General features: G+C 42.6%; 1 protein-coding gene across 2 annotated transcripts in view; it reads left to right on the forward strand.

Moving 5' to 3' along the window:
- Positions 1–7,813: 7,813 nt before the first annotated feature.
- Positions 7,814–21,291, forward strand: part of Atrnl1 (attractin like 1) — a 518,026-nt gene continuing 504,548 nt past the window's right edge. For both annotated transcript variants that reach the window (XM_021219342.2, XM_029541782.1), the window contains exon 1: positions 7,814–8,486. In XM_021219342.2, the coding sequence (XP_021075001.1) occupies positions 8,197–8,486 (290 nt within the window). In that variant the 5' untranslated portion in view covers positions 7,814–8,196. The remainder of the gene's footprint in view (positions 8,487–21,291) is intronic.

Here is a 21,291-nt window from a genome sequence, read left to right on the forward strand (position 1 = left end):
GGGATTTGAGGTTTTAGCCCAAGTGTTGCCCTTTGGATGTCTCGCTTCTTGTTTGGCTTATTTTTTTCTTGTGCAATCACTTAGGCAGGCCACCTAACTTTATCTATCTGTCTGTCTGTCTGTCTGTCTGTCTGTATCTATCTATCTAACTATCTATCTATCTTTAAGGTTAGGCAGCATTTATAGCTAAATTTGAATTTTCTCCTACTCTCCCAAGTTAAATGTTGGAAGGCAAAGACACTTGGTTTAACCCCGGGAGAACTGGGGGTTTTAACCTAGCTCTGCCACTGATTAGCTGGGTAAGAAGACATTTTTCTAGTAGCCAATCTACAGTATAAAGAACTTAGATGCTCTTGATCCTTACAGTAAACATGCTCACTTCCAGGCTTGACTAACAAGTTCTATCCCTGAGAGAGATAGAGACAGAGACAGACACAGACACACACAGATGAGAAAGAGAGAGAGAGAGAGAGAGAGAGAGAGAGAGAGAGAGAGAGAGAGAGAGAGAGAGAGAGAGAGAGAGAGAGAGAGAGAGAGAGAGAGAGAGAGAGGATGTAAAGTTGTCTGTGTTTTGTATAGCTCTGCTGTGGGTCTTTTTGTATTGACTCAGATATCTTTCAATATTCTTTTTCCTTGCAAGAAGGTGGAGTAAATGTTGAATGCCAACTACTGTACTTTTGCCTAGTGCTTCACCTGCACGTTGCCCCCGATTGGCCCTCACCACTCTGAAGGGATGCTGACAGGCACTTTGACTACACCCATCTTAACCCACGGAAATGAAGGGACTGGGGTTAACGAATCACTCAAGGGTAACCACCACATAGAAGAGAGTTAGAAATAACAACACCATGTTTGGGAACTGGAAAGGAGGTCAGTGTGTAAGAGCACTTGACATTCTTGCAGGGGATCCGGATTAATTCCTACACGCCCATGGTGGCTCACAATTTATTGTAAGTCCAGTCCCAAGTGATCTGCTGTTCTCTTCTGACCTCGGAGGGTCTCAGACATGCCCACAAATAGCCATGGTGCACACGCATACATGGAGTCCGCAAAACATTCATGCATGCGAAACAAATACATCTTTAGAATTAATATTTTTGTACACCTTAAGCTCCATGACTTATTTTTTAAATGAACTCACATTTTTCTTATTTTTATCTCTTTTAGATTTAATTTCTATTTCTCAATCAATGTGACAGAACTGAAAGCTTTCTAATAAAATATTATGTGTTACCTGCCTCTCTTTCCATCCACTGGAAAAGGCAGGTTTCACATATATTATTCAGTGGAGTATAATATTATTACAACTGATCAGTTTTGGTCAGGCAAATGGATTTACTATTACTACCATCTAGCTACCTCCCATTTAAAAGAATAGATGTAATTTGGGAATGAAAGCTGGCCTGTGTTTGCTATGGCTCTGCAGGCCTGGTCATTGCTTGAGGCACTTTGCCAGGTTGACATTATTTTTTTTTCTCATCTATTGTTCATTTGCTCAGCCCCTCTGGCTCCTCATTTTCACTTGATGGCTTGTTTGTTCAGAGTCCTGTGTAACCCAGGGTGTACTTGAACTAAATATATGACTTGAGGATGACCTTGAACTCCTGATCTTGCCTCCTCCCCCCCCCCCCAAGCCCTCTGACTATGCATACTCCAGCTTATTTGCTTGTTTTTATGTTTGTTACATTTCCCCAACAACTCCACCACCTGTAACATAATGTGGAGTTGATATTCTTTCCCAAAGTGTGAAGAGTTTCAAACACTTGCATCCATTATCTTATTGGATACTTTCTTCCTGGTCCCTGACCTCAGGTTGAGCTGTTTACCTGTCAGCTTGGGCATAATTGTCTGTCATAGTGGGGACTTATTTATAATTTTCTTATGATCAGTCTTATCTTCCTTTGTTGTAGCTCAAAAAACAAAAACAAACAAATAAACAAACAAACAAAGAACAAAACCAAAACCAAACCACTGGGAAATACATTTTTTTGAGTACTTGAAAACAAAAATGTTTTCATTCTCTAGTGATAGGTTGGTTGGGTATAGAATTTTTGATTGAATTTTTTTTTTTTTTTTACTTATATCTTGCTAGTTTGTTATTGTTGATAACTTTAATGGTATTCCTATTTCCAGTTGATTGCCTTTCTCTTCCTTCCCCCAATTTATGAGACTTTGTTACTCACTGTTTTAGGGCAGGTCTTACATCAAGTACTTTGAGGAACTAATATAGTGTTTTTTCTGCTCTTCTGCATGCAGTGGGTGGATGTGCTGATGTGGCCACACTGCACGCCCCTGAATGCTCTGTCTCCCTCTCATACATGATCACTATCGCCTCCTTCAATCCTCTTCCTGAAAAAGTGGGAGCATACATCTGTGATCCTGGTCTTCAGGAGGCTGCAGCAGGAGGCTTGCTGCAAGTTGGAAGCCAGCCCAGACTGCATAGTGAGAACAGGCCAGCTAAGGCTATAGTCTGGGGATCTCAGTGGTAAGAGCCTTGGTGCTCCAGCAGAGGATTGGAGTTCAGCTTGCAACACCCACACAGTGGCTCATAACTCCGGTTCCAGGGATCCAACACCCTTTTTCTGGCTTGCTTGGGCACCAGGCACACACATGATGCACACACATGCTGGTGAAGCACACATACATTTAAAATAAAAATGAATAAATCTTTTAAAAAAAAACACTGAAAAATTAAACAAAACAATGAATACAACAGCGTGAACACCAAAGAGTGGAGGAAAAACAGAAACAAAAACCGAAACCCAAGAAGTAGAATTTTGCACTCCTCCTAATTTGTAGGATATTTCCCAGGCTTTATTTCCAAGCATGTTATTGCATTTGACTTTCTGGTTACTCATTTTTATGTATGTTTGTTTTTGTGCTATGTACCCTGTACCCACCCCCATCCCCGCATTTCCCCTCCCTCATCCTCCATTCTAGTTCTTTGTTGCAAAATCTTTACACTCTACTTGACTTCATTTTCCCTAATATCCGTCTCCCTCTCCCTGACCCCTGGCTTCTATTTTGTGTGTCTTGTGAAACTTTACTGTCCCTACTTCATAAAGAATTATGAACAGTGAGTGCGACAGAGTAGGGCTTGGCGCCCAGCAGACTTTCTTGTAGGATAGGGCAAAGGCTCGTCATTTGGTCAGGTGACTCCAGATGACAGTATGTTTTTGTCCTGGAATCCTTCCAGTTCTGCATAATCATCTTTCAGTAGTCTGGTACTGTTCTGGGAACTAGTAAGAAAATGTGCTGTTCAGATGTAAACTTCCCCTGTACTTTAACATTTTCAACCGTGAATCTAACTTCTGCCTAGTATTTTGCTGACGTTCCAGGTCTGGAGTCTTTGTTTTTATTCCCTAAGAGACTGAACTTTCTTTCTATATTGGTTTGTGGTTAGAATAGTCTTTCCCTACTTAGGGCGGGGGCAGAGGGACTAAAACTTGTGGGAACAGGACCTATGATGGGGGTGAGACGCAATGGAATCACCTGACGAATCCTGAGAAATTCAACTCCAGAGACCAGCGTCAGGTTGCAGATCTGAGTTTATTGCCCAGCCCATAAGCTTATATACAGAGTTTGAGCCAATCCCAAGTCCCTAAATCCTCGGCCAGTTGTTTCATGGTGCCCCAAAGAAAGTCCTGCGTGATGAGGTAACTCAGAAGGAGTTGGGGGCGGAGACGGGGGGGGGGGTAGGGTCATATCCTCACCTGTAAGGACTTCTGAGAAGATCAGAAGCAGTCACCGCCCTGGCCTTGATTCCCTTTTGCTCTCTTAAAGGTGTGCCTGGAGTCATCTGAGATCTAATGCCATGTTCTGCAGACCAGGACTCTTTGAGGAGTCTCAGGAGCCTGTGCTGCCTCCATCCCACATTTTCCTTCCCAAGGTTGACCTCCACATCCCCAAAGAATCATTTCTTCACCATCACCAATACACCCTAGAACCCAAACTCTGCCTTCTTTGGTAACTGTTTCCTTATTTGGAATCTGTCCTGGGCCCCTTAGACTCATTTCTAGTTGCTCATCTTTGCAGACACGTACATTGCTTCCCTCATTGATATTTCTAAATGCATAGCCACCTCTGATCGCTAATATAATCTTTCCTCATTTCTTTCTTTGGTATCGTGAGCTGACACCTCTAAACTCTAAAACGGAGCAAATGTGCTTCCAATTACAGGAGCAAAATCTTTCTGCTCACGCTGCTGAGGTTTGCAGAGGGAATAGTTATGGGTGCTGTATTTATTTGAGTCAGGGTTTTACTATGTCGGACAGGCTGGTCTTGAACTCCAGATGTCCCATTTCTGCCTTTCCAGTGTTGGGTTTACAGACCTGCATCCCCATGCCCAGGTAGATGGATATACTTGATTCACGTTGCTTAAGAGGAATCATAGTCTGTGCCTTTTAAAAATAATTAGATTTCATAAAAGACAAATTTCTACGACCAAGTCTTGGCAATTTATTATTGGGGGGGGGGAAGGTAAGGTAATATGTGTGGATATTTGGAAAGAAAAGTTTAAGAATGCTCATTTTATTTTCAATTAAAAATTATATTAGACCAGCCTAGTGAATTTAGAATCTTTGGATTTATTCCTCTGGAATTACTTTTAACAATATGTTTGAAATGTGTTAAGTAGAAAAATTGGCAGAAGGAGGAGTGGTGTGTGTGTTTGCAAGCATGACAGCAAGCGAGAGGGATAGAGGGAAAGAACGGGTCCAAGGGGAAGCAGAATGCTAGCTTTTGGTTGGGAGGGTGTGATGTTTCAGATTATAGCCATGCACACATCTCCCACATCACTCATACTTGTTAGTGAATATTTAAATCTGACTTTTTCTTTATTCCCCATTCTCAAGAGTCCATCTAAGCTCTCTTACTAGAGATGCTGCCTGGCTGGCTTACGAGGTCCTACGAGGGTGTTTCCTGCTCTGAGACTGAGCTGTCTGCTACACTCTTTATTTCCAGCTGCTTTCAGAGGTCTTGTGTGAGTCAGTGGTGAACAAGAGCCAGAGCAGAGCCCACCTTTCAGTTGGGTAATTCTGCCTTCTTTAGTCTGAATTGGAGCTTTTGCTTCTAGAGTAACAAAATTCAGAATCAGTGGACTTATTTTCCTCTATTCTTTAAAAAGTATCTTTTGAATGTCCTTTGAAAACATTGGCAATGAGAACTCTTGGGCTTGTGTCTACCATATTACATTTTTTTAAAGTAGTATAAATAGAAGTGAACATAATGCCCCAAATATCCAAGAGTCCCTGATATTAGTTAATTGTTGAGAGAATAATTGTACTCATGTTTCTTCTTGGACAAATGGTAATCACTAGTTCTAAACAATTTAACTTTACTTCAGTGAAACTGGCTTTTGCCCTTTTCCCTCTTCGTGAGTTATTTTTTACCCCCCCCCCCCCACCAGAGTGATGGCTGCTGTCACCAGTCCTGTGAATTCCTTCAGTGTTGTTTAGCCTGCTAGGATGTGACAACCTGGGAGTTTAAACATTTTTTGGTCATAGAAGACACTGAAACATCAGCCAAGAGCTTACTAGTTTGTAAGCCCAACACAAGGTAGATCTATTCAAAGACAGACATTGCCTCTATTCATTTTTGCTTTCTGTACTTTGAACTCATCATAGTTGCTCATAAAACGTCAAAGGAAAAAGTTTGAGGGAGAAAGAGGATCTAGGGGAAGCAGAGATTCTGTGTGATCCTTATGTAAATACTTTCATATGAATTTAATGTATTCAAGTCTATTTAAAGGGTATTATTGAGAGGAGGCCTTCAGGGCTGCACGTTCAGGCTACGGTGAATGATTACAGTAGTCAGATGGCAAGAGATGTGTGTTTTTAATGGGCAAATCCTTCACTCAAATACACGTTCCAGTCGGTGTGTGGTTGAGCTGTGATCTCTCTTGTTAGAGAGACAGACTCCAGTGTACCCTTTGAATTACCTTTACTCATTAGAGGCAATAAGAATTGGCCACTTTCCACAAGTCTGAAAGTGACACTACCTTAGACATGAGAAAGACGTAGCTGAGTTTAAACTTCAGCTGGTAGGAAAAGAAAGGAAAAGCCAACGAGATTGTCCACTAACGGAGGATCCTAAAGAGTTTGGATTTTCTTTTCCCTTTTCTTTTTTTCACTGGAATGAAAAGGAGTGGCCTCTAACAAAATCTCTTAACTCTGCCCCCCTCTTTCTGAACACCAGAATGTGGAAAAGGTGTGAAAGTAAGGGGCAAGCCAAAGTTCAGGCTCTACAGGGCATGGTTCGCACTATTGTGTCCTGGAAATGGATTGGTTTTTTTGTACAAGTGAGAATCATTTGCCTTTCTTCTTTTGCAAAGGAGCCTTTTTTCCCCAGGACCTTTGTTTTCCTCTTAAGTCATTGCTGAGGTATTTGCAAACCAAGCCAGCCAGCACTTTATGTTTTATTCACCAAAGGAGAACAAAGCAGTTGCAAACAGAAGTGGGCTGGTAAACACTGGAAATGCACACAAGTTAGAGGACTTGATCTGTTTCTGCTACCAACATGCACTTCAGCCTTTCTCATGCACTTCCGTCATCTGTGAAATGGGGTTAATAGAGGATTTTCTCTGTGAAGTGGGATGATGGAGATTAAAAGAGATGACGTGGGTACATTATTCCCAAAATAAACTCGGAGTGAATCTTAACAATAATATTATGACTGTGGTTACAACCAAAACTTTTCTGCTCCAGCTGTCAGAAATGTCTGCTGAGTTTCACGTTCTTGTTCGTACCGCCTGCTCCTTGGTGGAGCTCCAACAACACTCGAGGGTGCTTGCCTGCAATTTGTGCGCAGCTTCCTCTCAAGGGTTCAGCTAACAGGCCCGTATAGAGAAAGCATAAAAGTAGAAGACACATCTCAGCTTATGCCATTAAATCTTGGAAAGTCATCTCAAGGAAAAAATAAGACACCGCTGAAAACGGGAAAGAGCCCTTTCTGGAAATCACTTCTGCTTTTCTGAAGAAAAAAAAAAAAAAAAAAAAAACCAACCCAAAACCCGATGTCGCAATATTTTTCAAGAGAGAATAGTGTCCCAGACGAAGGAGGAAACATAGACAAGAGAAAAGAAGATTTGGAGCAGTTCTTTGTTGGGCACGAGGAGCCCCGATTTCACGATGAAGAGCGGCCCGCGGCTGAGGTCGCCCCACGGGAGCAGCTTCGCTCCCCATGCAGCCCCTTACCCTACTCCGCTCTGTCCCTGCACGCCACAACGTGGTCAGACCGCGGTGCCTTTAAGACTTTGCTAGCTGCACATGCTCAGCTCTTTGTGTGTAGTTGGGAGTTTTTAAGAAAAAAAAAAAAGAAGAAGAAGAAACGTGCAGGAGACCGGGGGAGCGCTGGGGCGGGCGCCTCACTTTTGCAACCCGCGGAGTACAAGGTTGCCTTCCTGTCGAGGCCCCGAAGTCGGAGTGGGTTTCTCCTCCGTGGGCTCCGCGGCGCGGGCCACACCTGGGGACGCACTCCCAGCGGTGCCCGCCGGCCGGGTGGGCGCGCGGGGGAGTCCCAGGTCCCCGTCAGGGGCCGGGCGAGACCACTGCGCCCGAACCGAGGGGGGTGGCCACGAGAGTGCGTACGCACAAGGCTGCGGGGATGTCTCTCCGCAGCTTGGGCTGCGACCGTGGCCACGGAGACTGTGTTTGGAGGGCGGAGGAAAGCAGGCTGCTGCGGAATCTCGGGTTGGCAGGAGGGCGGCGGGGTACCGATGGCCGCCCTCCCCTCCCCGCGTGCTCCTGTTGGACGCTCCCATTTCGGGGGCTCCCGCGCGGCCCCGCCCTCCCGGGCGAGCCTCGGCATTCGGCGCGGGGCGCGGGCGAGGCGGGGCCGTGCGGGTCCCCTCCCCCTCCCCGCCTGGTCCCCTCCCCCTCGGGTCCCCTCCGGAGCGCGGGGCGCCGCCGGCTCTTCGCTCCGCTCCTGGAGCTACCGTGGCTGCAGGGTTCGGCTCGCCGAGGACAAGGTCAGGGGAGCGGGCGGCGATGCCCAAGTGTGACTGGAGGCAGCCGACCGGAGGCCGCCGCGCCTGGGATCCGCCGCTCCGGACCGGACAGCGGGACGGGGGTCGGCGCCGTTGAGGAGCCGAGGAACGGCAGCGGCGGCGGCGAGGTCCTCTGCGGCCGGGATCCCGCTCAGCGGCATCCCCGTGCGCTCCCGCGAGCGCAGCCCCGCCTGGCCGGGACGCCGGGGAAGATGGAGCCGGGGGTCCGGGCCCGCTCGGGTGCCCCGCAGCCGGCCTCCCCGGTGCTGTGGAGGGCTCGGCCGGCGGGCGGTGGGGGCGCCTCCTCCTGGCTGCTGCTGGACGGGAACAGCTGGCTGCTGTGCTATGGCTTCCTCTACCTGGCGCTCTATGCTCAGGTGTCCCAGTCCAAGCCCTGCGAGAGGACTGGCTCCTGCTTCTCCGGCCGCTGTGTCAACTCCACCTGCCTGTGCGACCCGGGCTGGGTGGGGGACCAGTGCCAGCACTGCCAGGGCAGGTTCAAGTAAGTGCCATCGTGGGACCCCAAGCCTCAGCCCTGCCCCGCCAGCGTATCTCCCTGCCCCGCTCTGGCCTCGGGGTCTCCGGGGTCCCCGAGCTCAGAGCGCCCAGGAGGGGGCCCTGCCCTGCGCCCTTCCAGCCTCCGGGTGTCCCGGGGAGCTCCAGCCGGCGCCCAGCCCGGGCTGACTCGGTGCTTTCCGCACGTCCTCAGCGGCTTGTCATCCTCTGCGCAGAAAGAATGTTCTCACTCCAATTCGTGCCAAACTCCGCCAATTAGGACAGTATCTGTTTCCATCAGAAACGGAGGAAATAACTCATGAAAAATCCATGAACACTGTGAGAAGTCAGAGGCGTCAGGGTTTAAAGTTGTGGCCCAGCTCCTTCCCTGTGCTGTTCCTCTCTAATCAGAGAGCACGCCTCAGTTTACTAATCGTCGAGTGTGGTCAATAGGGTTTACAATGGGCAAACTATGGTCTGTACCTTGTTAAAAGTTCCTAGGTCGGTCCTCTCATTCATTCCCCATAAGTCTATATAACTTACTGGAATTTTACGCCTCCTATTCAGAATCTACCGAGAGAAATCCAGGCAGCAATTTAAGTTAACTCGATCAAGGTTATGCAGAAAATGCTGAGTCGTGATTCCAAACCAGCCAGCTTCCTTCCAGAATATGCATTTAGAGGTGTTGAGTGTGTCAGGAAGGCCATGGCTTTGTGTGACTTTTGACAGGTGTATGGGGGACAGCAGTTTGGTTTTTCTGAAAAGCAAGATGCTAAGGAGCTCGCATCTCTGGGGAAGAGACACTTCTCCCTATTGGCTGATGCTTATTAGATTTCTGCCCCTATAAAAAGAAGTGGGGTGGCCATTGGGAAGGTGGAGAAGTGAGTTTCTCTGAGAAACTGCAGGAAAGCGGTCATCAAGAAAGCTTGTCCTAGATATTTAACATGAAGTTTATGGCTGGTTGTGGTTGTGAAATAATACTATGTAGATGGCTAGTATTTGTTGTGGAGATGAAAGCAGAATCTAGGTAAAGTATCTCTGGCTTTGAGCCAAAGGTAAGAATATGGCTGACATTATTAATCTATTTCAGGGTGGCTTCCTTGGAGTTTTAATCACAGCATATTTTTTCTTTACTTTCTTTCCCACATTTTTACTGTTGCTGGCTAGAGCAATACTGCCCATATTCAGTGTAAAAATGTTTTAAATGATACTTTGAAAATTTAAGTTGATTTTATTCTTTAGTTTTTGGTTTTGGAGGGAAATCTTAGGTGAAATTTCATAAAATTGGTTTGGAGCAGTAAGTATTTCCAGACTTCAAAGTTTCAGGAATGAATACGTAAGTTTTATAGATACCTTTAAAGTAGTTTAAAAAGAGAGGTGCCAATGAAAAGTTTTACAATGAGAAAGCAAGATCTCCTGAGTAGCATTATTTCCCCTGTCAGTGGTAGTGTTAGCCAGCCCTTTACCTGTTAAGAGGATATCTTGTGGGAGCAATGGACAAGGAAAAAGCTACACTCACTTGTCATGGTTTTCTACAGAGTAGGATTGTTCGAACTGGCGGTGAGTTAGCTCCATTTATCTAAAGAGGCTGTGCAGCACCACGGGCTGAGACCTTCTGTCCAGTCCTGTGTTTTGTAGTAGGGATGCTTGTTAACAGCTAGATAGCTAGATCAGCACTCTGTGACTTCTCTTAGATGCTGTCCCAATAAGTAAGAGAAATCACCCTGATCAAGTTAAAAGTAACCAAGTAACACTGAAAGATGTTCATAAACTAGATACATCGTTAACAGGAGAGTAGATATACTTAAATGAGGTTAAGTCCTGAACTTATTGAATAGTCATCCTTGGGAAGCTGTTATTCTTCTGATTCAAGTGCCGCTTAATGTTTCTATGAAATACAAGTTATTAGGGTAAAAATACATAGTACATGTCTGTGTTTTCTCAGGCATACTTTTAGGGGCAAAGAAAGTGTATTTGATGTTAAAGACTTCGGACATTTAGAAGTACAGAACTATTCTTGGTAAAGTACATTGTGAGCTATGAACAGTTTATTTGAAGATGTGTTTTCATGGCAAAAGAACCGAACTTGACGATTATAGCTCAAGTCTTTACTAGGCTGAACATGCTAGCAGCCTTACACATAGTCGTGAAAAGTGATTGATTAATCTTAGTAAGCAGGTGTCAAAATTAATTGGTATGTTACCTTAGTCTTTTTCTATTATAGATGTTGCAGCTAGGGAATGAACATTCTTCAAATGCCTTTTTGCATCTGAAGATTGACATTGGGGTAGAAATGTAGGCGCCAACGGTATTAGAAGTGATACTCCAGATCTCCTGGCATTCACTGTAGCCTTTTGTTTGTTTCCATTTGAAAAGAATAAACCCTTCAAAATTGTAAGACATTTCTGACAAAAGCAAAATAAAATGACCACTTGTTTTCACTAATGCCAGACTAAAGGTTTTAGGAGTGAGACTCAGAAAGTGCCTTGCCAGTGTGAAATAGAATCAAGACTATGGTAGGCCCTAATTGAAATTATATTTCAGTAGCATTGCATAACGTTAGGCTGAAAAACATTCTGATGTAATCTACGAATGATAGTATAGATGACAAATGATATTTTTGTTAGAAGCTGGTTAAATTATTTTTGTAGATCAGTTGAAAGTTTTATTTATAAGAATCGGTATTTTGTATTGAAACTTAGACTTTTTTTTTTTTTTGCTACTGTAGCTTTGATATTCATCACCAATCTCTTAAGTCTGAGGTTGGGAAATACATTACGGTATGTGACTTATTTGTAAACATAGAATTATAAACATTCGTGTATGGCGTACTTTAAGAATCATTGACTTTATTCTCTACATAATTTTTAGAACTTCAGGTTAGTCAAATTTGGATTCTGAATAGCACATATTTATGATGGAATTATATTTTTAGTAACTGCTATAATAGTGAATATATACTGTGAAGTAGTGGAATGTTTTCTGTCAACAAAAGAGGCAGGATTAGAATTTTAATTATTTTTTCTAAGCTACTTTTTTTTTTCTTTAAGAAAAGGTCTCTTCACATAACTGGTTGTGGAATGCACTATGTAGACCAGGCTGGCTTTGAATACAGAGAGATCCTCCTGCCTCTGCCACCATGCCAGCTGTAAGCTACTCTTTAAGTGATATATTTATATAGAATCTTTATTGTTAATGACAGGAAAACTTTGAGTAATGTGAAAAATCGAATGTTCTCTGTCCACGTCTTCATCTTCTAAGCAAAATTATAATTTATATTATCATTTATATTATTAAAATGTGTAATCTCATAGTAGGGATTTAAAATAATTTAAGTGGATCAGTCAGTCTAAATTGTGAAGTAGGTATCTTCCTTTTCTTTCCATTATTTGGCTTCTTAAGCAATCAGATTACTCCTCCGCTTGTTCTCTCAGCTTCTTGTGAATTTCTTTGGCCTTAGGGTACCTGACACAGTCCTTACTTCTTTACTGTCTAGTCTTTGCTTGAGTAATTAATGTTGCCATCTAATTTTAGCCTGGCTACCAGTTTCTAAAGGAGGCTTTTTTGACTCCCCAGTCAGTCATACCTTCTTACATACTGCTGTAGTACAGCTTTTCCTACTTAGTGCTTTAAAAATGTACTAATTATTTTTTCTTTAAATTAACACACAAGAAATTACAATTTCATCTTAGTAATTTTTTCTGCGATCCACATGCTTTGCAAATGCTATGCTGAGTTGCAGTTTAAAATTTATTTTTTGAAATATGTGGTGTGTATGTACATGTATGTATGTGTGCATATGTGTGTGTGTATGTGTAGTGTGTGTGTGTGTGTGTGCATGTATGTCTGGGTATTTGTGTGCATGTGTGTATGTGCATGTATGTGTGGTTTGTGTGTAGTGTATATGTGTGGGTATGTGCATATATTTATGTGTGTGCATATGTGTATGTGGTATGTGTGTAGTGTGGGTGTGTAGTGTGTGTGCACACACATGTGTGAAATGAGAAGTGTAGAAGAGGGCCCTGGAATCCTGGAAATCAGTTACAGGCAGTTGTGAGCTAGCTAGCATTCAGCATACTGGGAACTGAACTCAGTCCCTGTGCAAGAGCAGTATGTGTTTCTAACCTTTGACCTGTTTTTGTAGCCCCTGAGCTACAATTTGTAATGTACAATTTATTTATTTAAGGGTTAGAATTTGGGAAGTTTTGTCTTATGTATATATCTGTGAAATGATCACAGTGATAATGACCATGAAAGTACCTCCCCTTCTCTCCTGTTGCCTTTCCTTGTTGCTCAGAAATTGCAGATCTTTGTTCTCTCAGTACAGATTCATTGGGGTTTTCTAGAGTTTCTTTTTTGTAAGTGGAGTCATTTGTTACATTTTCCTTTAAACGGCTTCTTTCACTATGTATCATTTTGAGACTCGTTCTGTTCCTTTGATTTCAGAACAGTTTCTGATTCATGGACACACCCGTTTGCTCTTCCTTTTGCCCTCTGATGGGATCTTGGGTTGTTTCCAGTTCTTATTATTCCTTATAAAGTGAATGAACTCCCTGTAAAAGTCTTTGTGTGGACATAGGCTTTAGTTTCTCTAGGAGAAATACCAAATAGTGCATTGTCTGAATCTTACGGTAAATACACGATTAATTGTTTTTAAAGTAAAGACATTTTATATGCATGGATGTTTTCCCTGCACATATGTATGCACCTCCCAGAGGCCAGAAAGGGTGGCATATCCCTTGGAACTGGAGTTAGGGACAGTTGTGAGCCACGTTATGAGTGCTGGAAATTGAACCTGGGTCCTGGGAGAGTAGCTCGTGCTCTAAACTGCAGCCATCCCCCCTGTCAAATACAGAAACTTTTCGAGTAGTTATGAGAATGCTCTAGTTAATACATATTCTTATTAACATTTCTCTGTTTAAATTGTAACAATTCTAATGGATAAGCAGTATGTCACTGGCCTTTTCTTTTCTTTCTTTTTTTTTTTTTTTTTTTTGTTTTTTTTTTTTATTTTTTGGTTTTTTTGTTTTTTTTTTTTTTTTTTTTTTTTTTTTTTTTTTGGTTTTTCGAGACAGGGTTTCTCTGTGTAGCCCTGGCTGTCCTGGAACTCACTTTGTAGACCAGGCTGGCCTCGAACTCAGAAATCCNCCTGCCTCTGCCTCTCGAGTGCTGGGATTAAAGGCCTGCACCACCACACGTTCATTTTGTGTGTGTGTGTGTGTGTGTGCACTCATGTGACAGACCATAGTACACATGTAGCAGCGGTAAGGTGTCAGGTCTATGGTGGGGTTCTGGGATGGGACTCAGGCTGTGAGAATTAACCCTTACCCTGCTGAGCTGTCTCCTTGGCCCTCACTGGCCTTTCTCTGTGTTCCCCTCATGACTAATGATACCAGATATCTTGTCATGTGAGTACTTGCTATCTGATTGTCTTCTTTAGTGCAGAAACTTTCAAATCTTGTGTGTATTCCATTTCCCCCCTTAATTTTGATTTTTATTTTGATTTCTTTCATCTATTGGATAGTTCTTTATCATTTGGAAGTATTTTCTACCAGGCTGGGACTATCTTTTATTTTCTTTATTTTTAATTTGTCTCTATTTTCTAAATATTTTAATTTAATTTCTTTTTAAACAATTAATTAATTTATTTTATGTATGAGTGCTCTATCTGCATGTATACCTGAGTGCCAGAAGAAGGTGTCAGACCTCACTATAGGTGGCTGTGAGCCACCATGTGGTTGCTGGGAATTGAACTCAGGACCTCTGGGAAGAACAGTCAGTGCTCTTAACTGCTGAGCCATCTCTCCCGTACCTAATTTAATTTCTTATTTTTTAATGTATCTTTGTATGTGTGAGCATGTGAGTATGATTAATGAGTGTATACATATGTGTGCATGTGAGTGTGTGCATGTGAGTGTGTGCATGTGAGTATATACATGTGAATGTGTATGTGAGTGTGTGCATGTGAGTTTATACATGTGAATGTGTGCATGTGAGTGTGCATGTGAGTGTATACATGTGAATGTGTGTATGTGTGTGCATGTGAGTGTATACATATGAATGTGCATGTGAGTGTGTACATGTGAGTGTATACATGTGAATGTGCACATGTGAGTGTATACATGTGAATGTGCGCATGTGAGTGTGTGCATGTGAGTGTATATATGTGAATGTGTGCATGTGAGCATGTAATGGAGTTGCAGGAGGATTTGAGCTGCCCATCATGCTGGGAACTGAACTTGGATCTTCTGCAAGAGCAGTAGTGTTAATCACTGAGCCCCCCCGCACCCCCCCATTACCTTTTCTTTCTCTTACTACTTCTTGTCAAATAGCAGAGGCTTTCACATGGGCTGGTTTTGGTGTTCTAGTAATGCTGATCTCATAGACTGGAGCCTCTTTATTTGCTGGAAGAATTTTTGTGGAATTTGCAGTATTTGTTTGGTAGAATTTACCACTTGTCTTAGGGTTTCTGTTGCTGTGATGAATACCACAGCCAAGAGCAACATGGGAGGGAAGGGCTTATTACATCTTTCAACTCTAAGCTGCACTTCGACTTTGAGAGAAGTCAGGACAGGAGTTCAAGGCAAGAAGTAGAGTAGAAGCCACAGAGAAACTGCTTGCTGGCCAGATCTCCCTGGCTTGCTCAGTCACAACTCACAGGCAAATGCCCGGATGTGGCAGGCCAGTCACACTGGATTGGATGCTCCTGTACCAATATAAGTCAAAAAAAAAAAAAAAAATGCCCCACAGACTTGCCTCCAGGCCAATCTGATGGAGTTATTTCCTCAACTGAGGTTTCTTCTTCTCAGATATGTCTAGCTTATATCAAATTGACAAAATCAAACCAAACCAAAAGGAAGCCAAACACACAACTCTTCCCTAATAGCAAAGAACACACAAACAATAACAACATAATAACCAGCCAGTGAAGCCCTCTAGGCCGGAGATTTTATTGATTATCCAGAGATAACAGGGGAATCTACATAACCCTGGTCTCAGAAATGACATCTCATCCGTGGCTCCAAAAGCACTGACCTCAGAGTCCAAACAGACATGCCAGATGGCCTGATGGTAGAAAGTGTCTGTGCAGGGAGCCACACCAAGAGCCCTGTGACGCCCCTGGGAGTGCCTGTCCTCTGTGGGTGAAGCTCAGGGATGGTAAAGCTTTCCTTGGGGTTCTGCGTGAGAACAGTTGATCAGTGGGTACCTAAGCTAGCAAAGCAGAGCTCCCAAGCTCCATCCTTCCAGATGCTTACAGCCGGAGGCTTCCTACAGGCGCCTGCGGAGATTAGCTAACTTCTCTCCGGCTCTACAACATAAGCACTGAGGTTCTGGGTTGTGGCTGTAGTAGGTGCCACCCCATCATGGTGTGCAAAGCAGTTTTCGGCAAGAGGTAATAAGTAGTAGACTGAAAATAAACTTTATGGATTGAAAAAGAATTGAAATTCGTGAAAATCATACATTACATGAGGGACTCCTGTCCAAATTAACAAACTCAAACAACAAGGAAACTACCTGTGTAGAAGTAGTCAATGGGCTTGAATTCCCTTACGATGTACAGAAGGAAAAAAAAAAAACCCATAAGATTTATGTCCAGTATCTCTAAGCATTAGGGAAATGCAAATTAAAGCTATAATTACCCCGTACCTGTTAGAAAAAGCTATTATTGAAAAGATGAAAGATTGCACATGTTGGCTAGAATGTGAAGAATCGGAAAACTGTTTAGTGGAGATGTAAATCACTTCACCCATTTTGGAAATAGTGGGAAGGTTCTTAAAAAAAACCCTGAAAATAGAATTACCATGTGATTCAGCAGTTCCACTTCTGGCGATATGTCTTCAATCCTATGTTTGCTGTAGCGGTGTTCACAGTCGTTCAAACTTGGGAGAACATAAGTGCTCATCAATAGTCAGAGGGGTTGGAAGAAGTGGTGTGAGTGCTCTGTGACATAGAGCCTGAATGGAAATGACGTCAGCCATTTGCAACATGAAATACATTGTAGCAAGTGGATACGCCAGGACCAGGAAGGGAGTACTAGCCCTGATCTCATTTACAGGCAGCGCTGAAATGTGAACTTGAACTCAAGTGTGGGCTGCTGTTGAGAGGGATGGGCTGGGTAAGGAAGGGATGTTCGGAATGGTGTGACATGTACGAGGTTTCAGTTAGATGAGAGGAAGTCCCGACGTTCCCTTGTACAGCAAGGTGATTTATGTATATTTCAGAATCCTTAAAGGTGAATTAAATGTTATTATACAGAAAGCTAAGTATGTGAAGTGATAGGTTTGTTAATTAGTGCATGTATGTTCCTTTGAAAGCTAGAGGGTAGCCCTGGCTATTGTTCCTCACATGCTGTCTTCCTTTTCCTCCTCCCTCCTTCCTCCCTCCCTCCCTCCCTCCTTCCCTCCCTCCTTCCTTCCTACCTCTTTTCCTCCCTATTTTTGTTTTGAGACGGTGTTTCAGCAAGTATGTTGGACTGAATGGCCGATGATCCCCAGGGATCTGTCTCTGCCTCCCGAATTCTGGGATTATGTGCTCTTGTCAACAACCCCAGCTACCTCCCCATCCGTAGTGCATACATGTTGAAACATCATATTGTACCCAGAAATATGTACAAGTAGTATTTGCTAATACATGTAAAACACTGAAGATGTACCCAACAGACTCGTGAATAATGTTTCAACTAGAAAATCTGTTTGGAGAAAGACAGCTTGGGCTGGATAGATACTTGATGTGGTAAAGTGCTCACCGTGGAAGCATGAGGATCCAAGTTCAAGTCCCGGAACCCACGTGCTAGCGTGTGCTTGTGGGCCAGCAAACCCCAGCAATGCTCTGGTCTTTGTCCACAAAATGTCCCATGCAGCCACAGGGTTTTGTTTTGTTTTGTTTTAAAACATGGGTATTGGGCTCTGAAGTTAGGCACCCACACTTGTACTACTTTTGGAAGCATCTCTCCTGCCCAACAAACCACTTCTGTAAAAGGTTGCATATTGGACACCTACGGCTTTGTTGCTCGGATAGTTTCTGTGCTCTCAGTGTTGTCTTTGTGGTATGTTAGCAGCGTTAGTATAAATAAATGGGTGGAGCTGTGTTCTGATAATTCCTCATTTATGCAGACAGTTGACCAGCAGTTTAGAGCCCTAATCTAAATTAACGCGTCTCTGCTTCTTAGGTAAAGAACATGCATGTTGTAGTTTAATGTTAGTTGGGTGTAGTGGTTTACAAGTATAATGCAAAATTCCATAGTTTACTACAGGAGGATTTTTATGATTGCCAAGGCCAGCCTGGGCTGTGCATAAAGTCCTAGGCTAGCCAGAGTTACATTGTAAGTACCTGTTTTAAAAAATTAAAAGTTTGAGCCGGGCGTGGTGGCGCACACCTTTAATCCCAGCACTCGGGAGGCAGAGGTAGGCAGATTTCTGAGTTCGAGACCAGCCTGGTCTACAAAGTGAGTTCCAGGACAGCCAGTGCTACACAGAGAATCCCTGTCTTGGACCCCCTCCCCCCAAAAAAAATTAAAAGTTTGAAATTTAGAGTGTATTTTCCAGACTTTGAAATTTAGAGTGCATTTTCCAAACTTTGTTAAATAGTTGAATTATTTGTTACTTAAGTTTTGGGAGATGTGCACAAAGAGGCAATATAAGGGCATTAGGAATAGGAAGTAAGTGAATAAATTGAAAACTAGGTGTTTGTTGTCACCTATGGCTTTGGAGTTTTAAAACTTGTTTTATAATAGTTCCAGATTGTGCATAAGTGTAACAGCAATTCTTTAAGGTGACATTTGGAAGAATTAAGAAGATCAGAGACTTGAAAGAGAAAATTGTTCTTATTGTAGGACATCAGTCAGTTCTTATTGTGGGGTGTGTGTGAGTGGGCTCTCACTGTGGGGTGTGAGTGGGCTTATTCTTATTCCTACATCTTAGTGGTGAGAAGAGGTTTCCATTCTATCTTCATGGCTGATGTCAGCCTCCCGTGCTGACACTAGAATAGATGGCATTCCTCTGTAGTAAGTAGAGAGAAGTTAAGTTCTTGGTAGAGTCTGCGGCTAGTGATGTGGGATGGAGGCAGGGAAGATGTTCAGGGCTGGGGTGTTGTCTTACGATCCTTGTCGTGCCACTGAAGCTGGGCAAAGCAGAGTGCAGTGTATGTGGCTTCAGGCATTCCTGCTGGGTGGAGAGCAGAGAGATTCCATCATATCTCGCTTCTAAGGAGGAGAGGAGGGAGAGATTGTGGTAGTTCCTACCACATGCGTCTTTGAGGGAAGGGGGAATATTTTGACCTGTAGGCAGTGAACTGGAGAACACAGGGCAGGACTAAGCAGATGGTAGAGAGTAGACTCTAGGTCAGAAATGTTGGCAGAGGTTGAATTAGGACGCTGAGGCAGGTAGCTAGCTCTTGAATTTCGGGTCAGCTTGGTCTCCATAGAGAGTTCTGACAGAGTATCACTCTGTCTCAAAAACAAAAACAAATAAAGAAAATCACTTTTTGGATGGGGGCATCTGGCGGTATCTGTATTTCCTTAGAAATACCTTTTTTTTTTTTTTTTTTTTTTTTTTTTATTTTTCCCTCCCCTTTTTTTGCACCCTTTTTTTTTTTTTTTTTTTTTTTTTTTTAATTGATACCTCCTCTAATTGGGCCACTTATTGGTTTCTTATTTCTTTACATGGTGTGTGATCCCTTTTTGTTGTAGACGGGATGTCTCTAATGAGAGGACTCTGAAGCTTGCGTTCGTCTTCCCTGGTGTTTGTTTTTGCTCTGGATTACGTCTGTTTAATGGGTTTCCAAACGATTTTGTAATGATTTTATTTTTTACTGTGAGTGATCTCTGGCATCACCGTTTCTCCACCTTGTGGTCAGCTACGATTTTGATGATGATTTCCGGGATTACCTGGAGCCAAGGAATAAGGAACTGGGAGTCTGTGCAGATTTCCTGTGGCTCCATGAATGAAGCCAAGAGTGACTCTGCCTTTGCCCAGTTTCTGCTGGTGCTGAGGTAAGGATAAGCAGAAGTGAGGTCGTTTCGGAGCATGTAGTCTGATTTAGGCAGGCACGTAGTTTCCTAAGTCCCCCGTGTAACCTGCCCAGGTCTTTCTCTGTCCCAGTCTTAAAGGAACCCTGGGTTAGCTTTCTCCTGGTTTTCCGGGAGTTTTCAGGCAGCTATGTCCCTGTCAGGAATATTGTCCTCTTATTCGTTTTGGTATTAATTGAAACTAAACATGTATATTATAACTAAAAACTAAATTATACCTCGAGAAACTAGAAGACATTCAAACAGAATTGTAAGGAATGAGATGGTAAGAGAAAAATAGAAATTCTCAAAATTATAAAATCACATCAAAAAGGGGGAGGTATACAACTAAAATGTATTGAACATAGAATAGTAGTTGTCAAACTCCTAACTGTTGACTGTTTTCTTCTTTGTTGTTTTGTTCTTTTTTTTTTGTTTTTGGTAAGAGGTCTCCTTTTCTGGAATGTTTAGTTTTTGGAACATTTTCATCACGTTTTGTCCTCTTTAGCAGTTTCCCGATGTTATCAAGTAAGTTGGCGTGGATTTCTTCTTCTCTAATCTCTGGAAGAAATTACAGAACATTTTTATTATTTCTCATGTAAGCGATGGGAAGATTTTTACCATTGAAACCATCTGTGCCCATGGGTATTTCTGATACCTTGTTTTTAACTATAAACTTCTTTGGTAGATCTAGGACTTTGTAGATTTTTCTATTCTTTCATTGCTGGTTTTGCCAAGTTGCGAGGTTTTTTTTTTAGATTTTTTTTTCATTTTATTTAAACCATCAAATTCATCGACAGGAAGTTTTAACATCCCATTTTTTCTATTAGTGGTAGTAATATCTCCATTTCCTTTTTGATAACTAATATCTTTCTTCCTTTCTTGGTGGGTTTGACAACCACTACTCTATGTAAAATACTTTTCAGTTGCATAGTTTTCTCTTTTTGATGTGATTTTACAATTTTGAGAATTTCTGTTTTTCTTTTACCATTTCACTCCTTACAGTTCTGTTTGAATGTCTTCTAGTTTCTCGAGTTATAATTTAGTTTTTAGTTATAATATACATGTTTAGTTACAGCTTTGGTTTTCAGTTTTCTAATAGTGATGTTTGGAGCAATAACTTCTGCAGAGCGCTAGTTTAATTTCATCTTACAAGCTTTAGTAGGTTATGATTTTCAGAATGAGTCCATTTAAAATGTTTTTTAGATGTCCTTGTGACTTACAACTCTGTTTCTTAATTCCCAGACATTTAGGGCTTTTTAACTTATATTCTCCATTATTATTCACGATCTGCATGGATTTTTAGAAGCATGATTATTATAGCCAACTTTCATTAATTGATTAGACTGATTTAATTCACTTCTGGTGTTACTTATTGCTATGTCAAAGGACAAGCAGCCAGCCACTTGCTTTAAGTCTGAAGTCATGGTTTTTTGTTTTTTTTTTCAGTCTTGACTTTGAAAGACAATTGCTGCAGGCTCAGAAAGTCCAAAAACCATGTGGGATCCAGGTTCTAAAGTCCATGTAATTAGAGAGACCCCCTTCTAACTTTCATGGCTCCACTGTTTCATTTTTTGTGGGGTGGGGGGAGGGCTTAGTATTATTTTTAGCATATGACTTGTGAGGGCCGTTAAGTATACCCATGAGCAGTCAGGACCAGACACCGATTCCTTTCATTAAGTCTTGGGGAAGTCCTTGACATTCATCCTGCACAAGAGTGGGCACCTCTTTCTCTAGCATCTCCCTGTGCTTTCTACAGCAGTAAACTAATTCTGCTGTCTTCATAGAATTTAGTGGGGCGGGGGGG

The sequence above is a fragment of the Mus pahari genome, chromosome 1, assembly GCF_900095145.1.
Source record: "Mus pahari chromosome 1, PAHARI_EIJ_v1.1, whole genome shotgun sequence".
Taxonomy (NCBI): Eukaryota; Metazoa; Chordata; class Mammalia; order Rodentia; family Muridae; genus Mus; species Mus pahari.